Source organism: Protobothrops mucrosquamatus, unplaced genomic scaffold (genome assembly GCF_001527695.2).
Source record: "Protobothrops mucrosquamatus isolate PMUCROS unplaced genomic scaffold, P.Mucros_1.0 scaffold1401, whole genome shotgun sequence".
Taxonomy (NCBI): Eukaryota; Metazoa; Chordata; class Lepidosauria; order Squamata; family Viperidae; genus Protobothrops; species Protobothrops mucrosquamatus.
This window is the reverse complement of record NW_015387586.1, coordinates 285,113-295,165: the sequence shown is the minus strand read 5'-3', so window position 1 is coordinate 295,165 and position 10,053 is coordinate 285,113. Positions and strand designations below refer to the sequence as shown.

The window sequence follows — 10,053 nt, the reverse complement described above, 5'->3', positions numbered from 1 at the left end:
AGTACAATGAAACAGATTTTACCCCTTTCAAGAAAATCTTGTACATAAGGTAGGTTACTGTAGATTGCACTATCTATAAAGCATATACTGTAGTTTATATGCTTACAAACTAGGGGATATTTTTTGCTTAAACACCATTGACTATAACTGTAGAAAGTACAATGTATTCTTTCCAATTACTTTAGGACATTATCTCTTCTTCAAACCATAATATTATATTAATTTTGTAATTACACAATATTTGGCACTAAAAGGTTATAGCATACTGTGATGCTTTATTCATATATAGTAGATTAAAACACCTATTCTCTTTTGCTGCTGTTCTGAACGTAATCTTCACAGGATTCAGTATATGGGATGTATACCTTTTTGGTATTTTTCCATCTCCCTCCCTCCCTTTTCTTTTCTTTTTTTGTTTTTGCAACTGAAATTTAATCATGATTATCATTTAATTTACATTTTTAATAATCATCTAAACTCTCAATTCTTTTTGAAAGTTGAGGAAGGAGGAGGGAATCATCTGCATAGAATTTCTGTTAAAAAGTACCCTGAAGTTGTACATAAAATATTGATTTCTGTTTAAAAAAAGAAATTAAATTTAATAAAATAAGAATGGTTTCTTTGATTATAAATAGAATTCTAGATTAGAGAAAAATTACTAATGCCTTGTTCAATGTCTCTCATTTGAAAATGTTTCATGATTTACCTATGCAAGATAACTATATTAATTTCTTTCATAGAAATTAGAATTCATATAACAGTAACATTGCCTTGTATGAATTTAGTTATTCTGACCATTTTTTTCTAAACTGCTGCTTTATTTTGTAAATAAGTATGCAAACATACTTAGCTTAAAAACATATGTAGGGATTTATCTAAAAAGGAAAAAAAGAAAACAAAACCCCACTCACTAGTGTGTTGGATGTCACTCATTCAACCCTTCCTGTCTTATTTTTAAATTCCATATAATGCACTTTAAAATCAGAGTAATCAGACTAAGTCTATTTCTCAGTCAAAAATAATGATTTTTTGAGGTTTTTGTATGCTGCTTCTTTTAGGCTTACTGAGATAGACTGTGGTACAGTGGATCAAATGATAATCATGATGGTAGTCAGACTAAGGACACTGCTATAGCTTCCTGATCTGCTGTAGAATGAAATTAAGTTATTGCCACGGCCCTATTAGTACCCTTTTATTTGGATGCATCATAGCCGTTGCACTGAGTTTTCTGTATTCATTGTATTTATAAAGTTGTTTCATACTCCAATCGCTCCTGTATAAGGGCGTCATCTTTATACTGTAGTCGTGGAGGAGAAGGAGAACATTCAAAAGCTAAAATGGCCTTTCTGAGGCTTCTGTCCAATACATGTCTTTCCCATGCTGGATACCTATTCCTGAATAAATCAATTTTAATGACAGATTCTTCAATCCTTGGTGGTCGGGATGAAGGGGTTGAAGGTGCAGTTGGCCTTACTTGAAAGACAGGTGCGCACCCATCTCTCTCAGCAAATTTCTGATCCCGTTCACTTGTGACACTCCGGTTATTAGAAATAGACCTTAAAGTACTTGATGCTACTTCAGCAGGAAGAGTGAAGGCAGCTACAGAATCCTCACAAGCACAGCTTGGTGACTGCCCAAATCGTGGTCCATTAGGATGAAAGAAGGCATAGTACATCAGCATAAAAACAATGCCAGTTAAAAAGCTGCTGAACACCACACAAAGTGCCGGTATGGCAAATGCATCAGAAATCATAGGAGCCTTGTACAGATACCAAAGAGCACTCAAGGCGGTGTTTTCCAAAAGGATCACAAAATAGTAAATGAAAAGCCTACAACGTGTCCTTCCCTCCTTGACGTTGAACCAACTAAAGATATAAATTATTCCAACAACCATGTCAAACACAATCTCTTCCCACTTAGTAATGCAGAATTCTGTTTCACAATGGACAATCCAGAAAGTCATGATACACCAATGAAGGACTATGAAGATTCCAAAGTATAGTTGAAAAACAGAGGCAAAGAGAGCAAAAGTTATCACCCTGGCTGCGATTGTGAAAAAATGCCAACAAAATTGAATAATTACAGCCATGTAGCTGATAGGTTTCTTGTCATCCCGGGAGTCACGAAGAGCTTTTTGATATGAAGCCAGTGCCCATGCCAAAGATACTAGAGATGCTGCTGCAGTAAGACCTACAGGAAAAGGAAGGGCAATAAATATAGGACACATCATTAATGAAGATGGACAAAGGAGACTTTTGAAAAAACATGCATAATCTCATTACACTCCTACTAGCAAGGCCCGCAGTATGTGCAATCATGTGTATGTTTTCTTCCAGTGGAAGAAAACAAAGAATTATGCTGGAAGATTGCAATCTGATAAATGACATTTTGTAACAGGAATTTAAAGATGCAGGGGAATTTTTAATTACTGAAAATGTTTATTTAACAAACATAACTGTAATGAATTCATTAAAACCTACAAGACAACAATTATTCTACAGGTAGAAACTGTAAGAGCATATCAGCAGTAAAATAACAATATTATATAACAGCATGAAATACACACACACACACACACACACACACACAAACCTCAATCCCCAAAGACTCAGAATTCAGTTTAAAATGCATTATGTTCTATCCTTCAACAGATGAATTGTGGGAGAAGTAGGAAATTTTATGGAAAACATCTGAAGATGAAAATTTGTTCATATTTCAGCACGGGCATAAACTTAGCAAAATTCCAAGTTCTGATGGCCTACCTTATTCTGATGGTGTTATTAAATTCAATCCATATTAATTTTTTGTGAGAGGAAACAGATTTAGTTTAGTGATAAGAAATTCCCCCTACCTGTGCAAATAAAATGCTTTCTTTTATAAATTCAAATCCAATGTTCTAACAAATCCAATGTCTTAGCAATCGTGGACAATACATTTAGTATTTGGTTAAGATGCAGAAAAATCAAAATAATAATGGACTGGCATATGTATATACCAGAAATACATTGAACATAGAATAAACATTTGGAAAGATCTAGTCTAACTCACTGCTCAGTGCAGGAATTCAAGATGAACGTCCTAATAAATGGGTGTCTAGTATCTGTCACTTTTCAGGCTTGGTGATTCTATTATTCCTACAGTTGAGAAGTTTTTTCTAATATTCAGTCATAATCTGCATTCTTATAATCATTATTTCATATTCTATATTCTGCAATGTGTAAGAGTAGATCTTGTCTTTCTTCCAGCAACATCTTTTCAAGTATTTGAAGAAAGCTATTATTCTGACACCCTCAGTGATCTTTTCTCAAGGCTAAAACATAAAATCCTCCAGTTTCTTTTCATAGGATTTCTAGTTTTGATCTTCCTAATTTCCCATCTCTGAAACTATTACAATTTCTCTGATTTCTCCTGAAAGTGCAGTACACAAAACATTAAGTCCCAGAGCAAACCAAAGCACAATAAGCTAGAATGGTTTGGGAATTATGTTTTTTTCATGAGACCTGAATTTGCCTTTTTTACAGCTATATGGCTCACTGGCTCATATTTGTGCTCAACTACCATTCTTGTACCTTTTTCTAAAGTAATATTAAGGAGTTTGCTTATAACTGTGCCTTTATTTAGTCATTTTAAGGAATTCCTACCTATCATGTGTGTCATAATCCATATATTACTCTTGCCATCAAATCCTAGTTTCATTTGCTCTGAATGATAATTGCATTTATCATTGTTTGCTTGTTTGCCTTGATTTCCTTTAAACTTAAGATTTCCAGCCTTAATCATTAATTTTTCCAAGTGCCTTGCCTTCATTCTTTTTAGTATCAGAAAGAGAGAAAGAGAAATACTCTCAGGCTTTCATGATTGATGTCAACTCTTTAAGATGCACTACAAGAAATTCTAGAATTCTTTTGATATAGTCTATAATAACAAAATCTTTTTATGTATACTATGATTTTTAAGAATTATATTGGAATGTTTTACTTTTTAATTTCATTTTGAATTAATTTTATGGCCAGTCAGGCTGAATATAAGAACACCTCTGTTGAAATATTCTGTTATTCTGCAAGGCAGTTCTGATTAAAGATGTAGGAGAGCAAGAAAGTTGCTCAGGTTGTGAGTTTTCCCAAAAAGAACTGTAGGATTTTTCTTTTTCTCTTCCCTCATCCCCAATCCTACCACAGCCCCAAGTGGTTGCTATTTTCCCAGAAAAGGGAAAGTATGGCTATCCAAAAATCTTGGAAGGATGTACTAAAATGTGACATGGCAAAGCAGCTTAAATTAGTGTTGCTATTGTTTTTTGTTAAAATTTAAACAACCATGCAGACACTGAAGTACTAAAAAGATGCATGAGTATTTTTTTAAGAAAAGGACTGTTTTTGCTAACCAGTAGGGTATATATCACTTACATGTAATTTGTTAAAACAGAAACAAAGATATATTCACACAATTTACAATATATATATAATCCACTAGGTGGCACTGCAGCACAATTTAATGTTGTTGTTTTTTGTCTATTTCGCTTTTGGCTGTAATTTCTTAGCTATCCTATTAACAGGCCTAAGTGAATAGGACATAATAATAAAGTTTCTTTAAAATTGTGAAAGCAGCGTATGTTTTCTTAATTAAAATTCTTGTATGTAGAATTTTCAAGCACGACTCATATATGGATACATGTGGTTGAGAAAGAGGTTGCACAGCAGGTTTAGAGGGCCTTGGAAAGAGGATTACCTGGATTTTTTCAATAGATATGAAGATCTAAATATGGGACAGAAACAGCATTGATCACACTTCTGGATGAACTCTGGTGAGGGTGGGATTGGGTTGTGTAGCATACTTGCTCTGCAGCTCTCTGCAGCTTTCAATATTATTGACCATGCTATCCTTTTGGACTGGCTCAGGGGATTGAGGATGGGTGGCACAGTGTTGTGATGGTTGGCATCCTTTTTCCAGTGTTGATCCAGTCATTATTGCTGTTGGGTGGAGAAATCCCATCTTTGGTCCCTACTATGTGGGGTACTGCAAGGTTTGGTGCACTCTCCTAGTCCACATCTACATGAAGCGGGTGAGCTTATTTGCCTTCATGAGTGAGGTATCATCAATACTTTAATGATACTCAGTTATACATCTTTGCCCTTGATAACTTAAGCACTGCTATGAATATCTTCATGTGTGGAGTCTCTGAAGGTCAGATGGGAAACATCAGACTAAACCCTGATTGATTGATTATAGGGCTTTTGTCTCCCAGTTCTAGGCCTATGCCATTTTGGGTGCAGAATGGGTTTGCCCTGTCCAGACAGAACCAATGCACAATCTGGGGGATCTTCTCAAAGAGTAGGTGGCAGTTGGACCTTTTGCACATCTTTGTGGTATGTACCATTTGTGCCCTTCCTAAATCAGAGAGTTCTTTTCACAGTCGCACTCATTCTAGTCACCGCCCAATTGTACTACTATAATGCGCTTGACATAGGGTGCCATGGAAGTGTATCTGGAAGCTCCCTCTGATGCAAAATGTAGTAGTGCAGGCAGTTATGTGTGCTTCTAGAACAGCACAGATTATACTTCTCCGCAAGATGCTTTGGTTGTCAGTTTGCTTCCAGGTCAAGTTCAAGGTGCTGATCCCCCCACAATAATTTTATTAAATATTATATTATAGAAGTAAAACTTATACAATTACACAATAAAGAAATATATTAAAAAGAGAAACAAAAAAATGCTGATTTTAAACTTTAAAACCCTTCATGGCATTGGGTCAGGTTATCTGAGGGCTGCCTCTTCTCGATTATATCTGCCCATCCCACCAGAACTGGTAGAGGAGGCGTGTTGTGGGTGCTCTCTGTTAGGGAGCTATATTTGGCAAGTCCCAGGCATGTGCTATGAAATTACACTTGGCAGGTCCCTTCTGTGCCATGGCACCCACTTTATGAAACATTCTTTCCCTTGAAGTGAGGTTAGCTCCATCCCTATTAATTCTTCAGAAATCCCTCAAGACCTAGCTGTATGGTCATGCCTGAGGAACCCAGGGGACTAATGAAACCCTGCGATGGCTCCATGGTTAATATCCACTCTATTTTTTATGTTCTTTTTTTACATTTTAATAATGTAAAAACATTTATATAGGTTTTTTTTTTTACTTAATTAATTGTTTTATGCCAACCACAGTTTTTGTGAGATGGCCAGCTATATAAATTTGATAAATAAGCAAATATACTCAACCACATAAAAGTGGTCAAAAATCTTATTTACATAAATGTCATGGTTGCATGGCTGCAGCCATTTTTTCTTCTCATTCTAGGTTGCCACATAGAATGGACGGAGGGGGGTTACCCAGGTGCTTCGTTAGTCAAAATAATCTTCTGTCCTGTGGGAACCAAGGTCATCTACTGCTCCCGCGACTAGGGACTGGGCGTTGCATAAAAAAGCCCACCAAATGAGTATATTGGGGAACGTAGTTGGTTGCATAATTTTGTGGGTGAGACATTAAACTTTGTAATTGGGCAATTGTTACTTGTGTATTCAGACTTGGTTTCACTTTTGATTGTGCCGATACTTTGTAACTAATAAACATGTTCTTTGAGGAATTTTCAAGCCTCGGAGTTCTGCTTTATTCATCTCTGCCAGAACTATGACATAAATTTATTTATGGCAGAGAAAGGAGTATTGTTGGGAAAATAGCACAGAGTGGAAAAAAATAATAAAAGGGAAGCTAAGGGTCAGTGAGAATATTTAGAGTGTTTTAAAACTATACTTTTCCACCTGTCTATTAATCTTCTCGTTTAATATGTGTATTCTACACTTTCTAATCCATGTAGAATGGCTCAAATTGATAACAACATTTCAGTCAAAATATAATTAAAACAACTAAATAATTGGAAGAAGCAATAGTGCAACATAGCATTGGGATCTTAAAGAATAAATCTGAGTATGCAATTGAGAAATAAATGCCAACCATACAGCTTTTTAGAAATACCTAGATACAGACATAGAATTGAATCTTTCTTTTTCATTCACAAGAATTGTGCAATTCTTTTATGTTTCACCCCTTGTTTAAGCAAATTAAATTGGTTATCTATTTGTGACAGAGCCTTGTAACAGACCATTCAATTATTCAAATTTTCTTGTGCATTGTAATAATTGTTCACATTGAAAATCTTATTTCATAAACTTATTATATACATCAAGTATTATGGAAAGCTATATGAATCAGAGAGACAGTTATTTTTTAAAAAAAATTGAAGGGAGGTTATTTAGCATTTAAAATGTTAAGATATTTTTGTATCCATATTTTCTAAAGTTCAATTGTGATTCTTTCTCTCAGAAATAAGGATTTATTTTAATATATGTTCTCGTTTTATGTCATTGAAGTACCTCAAATTTATCCTTACCATGTGATCCTAAAGTAAAACATTCTCATTCCAAAATTTCAGTGAATATAAGTCAGGATATTACAATAAAGGTCAAAGTACATGCAATATCAGATGTATTACTTTTTATGATTCAATACTATATAAATCCTGGAAATATCATAGCACACATTTACATGTTTGTTTGCCCAAGAATACCACAGCAGATATTGAGCTTCTGTGATATAGAAAGCTTCACGGTGCACGTCCAAAGTTGTAAAGGCCAAGTGCATGAACCAGGCTTTCTACTTTTGTGATGCCATATTATGGCGTTCGTTTTAAGTTCAACATCTCATCACTATGTTCCTTTCCAGTAAAGAGACAAATCTACCTTTACTATTGTTCTGAAAGTTCGAAGAATTCAAAAGAATTATTTAAAACCAATCTAGATTTATACAAGTATCTTGAAAGGTATTGCCTTAAAGTTATCATTATTGTTACTTTTAGAAATCAAATCTGGAGCAAGCTATTTCATATACCAATTTAGCAAGCATTAGCATCCTTCTTTATGTTTGCTTTTCGACATCTGCTTGGAAGCAAGAGCTCAGTACCTATTAATTAATTAATGTCAGAAATAAATTATATCCAGAATCCAGTTATTGCAAATTTGCTTCTATTGTATCCAAAGCGAATGATTCTCACCGAAATAAATAAATAAAAATGAGTGGGATGGGGTAAAATGCAATTCACATTATAAGTTGTTTAAGAAAGAGAGTGGAAAGGGGAAGAAAGAGATGATGATTGATGAAGATGAAGATAATGACAACAAAGATTTTATTCTGCTTATTTATTTGGTTAACTCATAGGTGGTGAGCATAGCTAATACTTCTTCTTCCTCCTACAGTATTTTCCCCACAACAATAACCCTGTGAGGCAAGTTGGGTTGAGAGATGTGACTGGCTCAATGTTACCCAGCTGGCTTTCATGGCTAAGGGAGGCCCTACTTCCTGCTGTTTTTTTAGGCAAACACCTTCGCACTACACCCAGTGAAACTGAAGAGAATAGATTTTATTTTCCTAATACTTCCTGAAATATCATGCAACCATGTTTTTAAAACTTTATAAAAACATGCATCCCAGGGAGCATTTGATATCAACCCCCAAGCACCTTCCAATTTCAACTTCTTCTGGAGATGTCTAGACTCTGGATCCAAAGTTATATGCCTTACATGGAAACTACCCAAAATTTCCAGACAGCACTAATTTTGCTAAGTCTTCTAAAGCAGGAGACCTCAAGTCCCGGGCTGCGGTCCACTACCGGGCCGTGACCTATTAAAAAATGGATTGCGTGAGTGGCTGGCCAGTGTGTGCATGCATGTGCAGCTCTACTTGCGCAAGTGGTGGGCCAATGGGCACTTGCACATGTGCGCGCTGGCTCTCCGTTTGCACAAGTAGAGCTGTGCATGTGTATGCCAGCCTCCACTTGAGCAAGGGCTGTGTGCACATGCACATGTGCATGCTGGCCTGCCACTTGCATGGCCCAGTTTCCCTCTTTCTCCCCAGATGAGCAGCCAAGCCACAATGGTTGGGCACTGCTGTTCTAAAATGTGGTTTTATCATCTTATATACTTCTATAATTTCCATTTAATTTCCTTTGGCTTTGGTAAGATAGTTTTATATATTCAGATTCTGATGTATCTTAGATTAGACACTTGATTTGATGTAAAACTCAATCTGACCATATTTGAACTACTTTTTGACAATATATACAGCCAACTGTATGGTTACTCAAATTTACTCAATTGTTGTTTAATGCAAGTGCAAATGTTTAATATATATTGCAATGTGTATCTGGCAACATTTCTTATTCGTACTGTTAGATATGAAGATGACCACTTACTGCAATGGATAAATAGTGCCGGTTATAAGGTTTGTTTCTCACTCTTTGATATTGAATAGAATCTTGCATATAGGATAAATACAATTAGATCAAATCACATTTTAACATATATCAGATAAACCTGATAAACTTCCCCTTAAGTTTCATGTCTACATATTGGAATTTTAAAATTTATATCTAGTGAGTCACTTGATGGCTTCTTTTCCTAGTAGGCTGTAATGCATAATGTCAACTATTACATCACACGTGTGTTTCATATTTAAACATAATTTAGTGCCAGCTTTTACATATGTATAGAAACATGGAGAATTCACCAAATATGGTTATTTACAATATAATAAAAATACAGCATTTTTAATTGCTACTTTATTTATGGAATAAATAATATTCTGGATAAGAAGCCAAGTTTTCACTTAAATTCTACTTGCTTGTCTGATTCAATATATCACCACCACCACCACAACAACAACAATTAGTGTTTCAAGTCAGTTTTGAGTCATGGCAACTGCTCTCTGAAGGAGAGAGAGAGAGAGAGAGAGAGAGAGAGAGAGAGAAAGAGAGAGAGAGAGAGAGAGATGGGCCCAAAGTCACCCAGCTGGGTGACTTTGGGCCCATCTCAATGCTGTGGACATAATTTACTTGGACTTCAGTAAGGCATTTGATAAAGTACATCACAACCTACTACTTGACAAGATAGAAAAATGTGGGGTAGACAGCATCACCACCAGATGGATCCGTAGCTGGCTGACCGGCCGTACTCAGCGAGTGGTCCTCAATGGAACCACATCTACATGGAGGGAAGTGTGTAGTGGGGTGC

General features: G+C 35.7%; 1 protein-coding gene across 1 annotated transcript in view; it reads right to left on the bottom strand.

Annotated features, from left to right (window-relative positions):
* Positions 1-1,050: 1,050 nt before the first annotated feature.
* Positions 1,051-10,053, bottom strand: part of XKR4 (XK related 4) — a 70,073-nt gene continuing 61,070 nt past the window's right edge. The window contains exon 3 of the mRNA XM_015821795.1: positions 1,051-2,190. Coding sequence (XP_015677281.1) covers positions 1,244-2,190 — 947 coding nt within the window. The 3' untranslated portion in view covers positions 1,051-1,243. The remainder of the gene's footprint in view (positions 2,191-10,053) is intronic.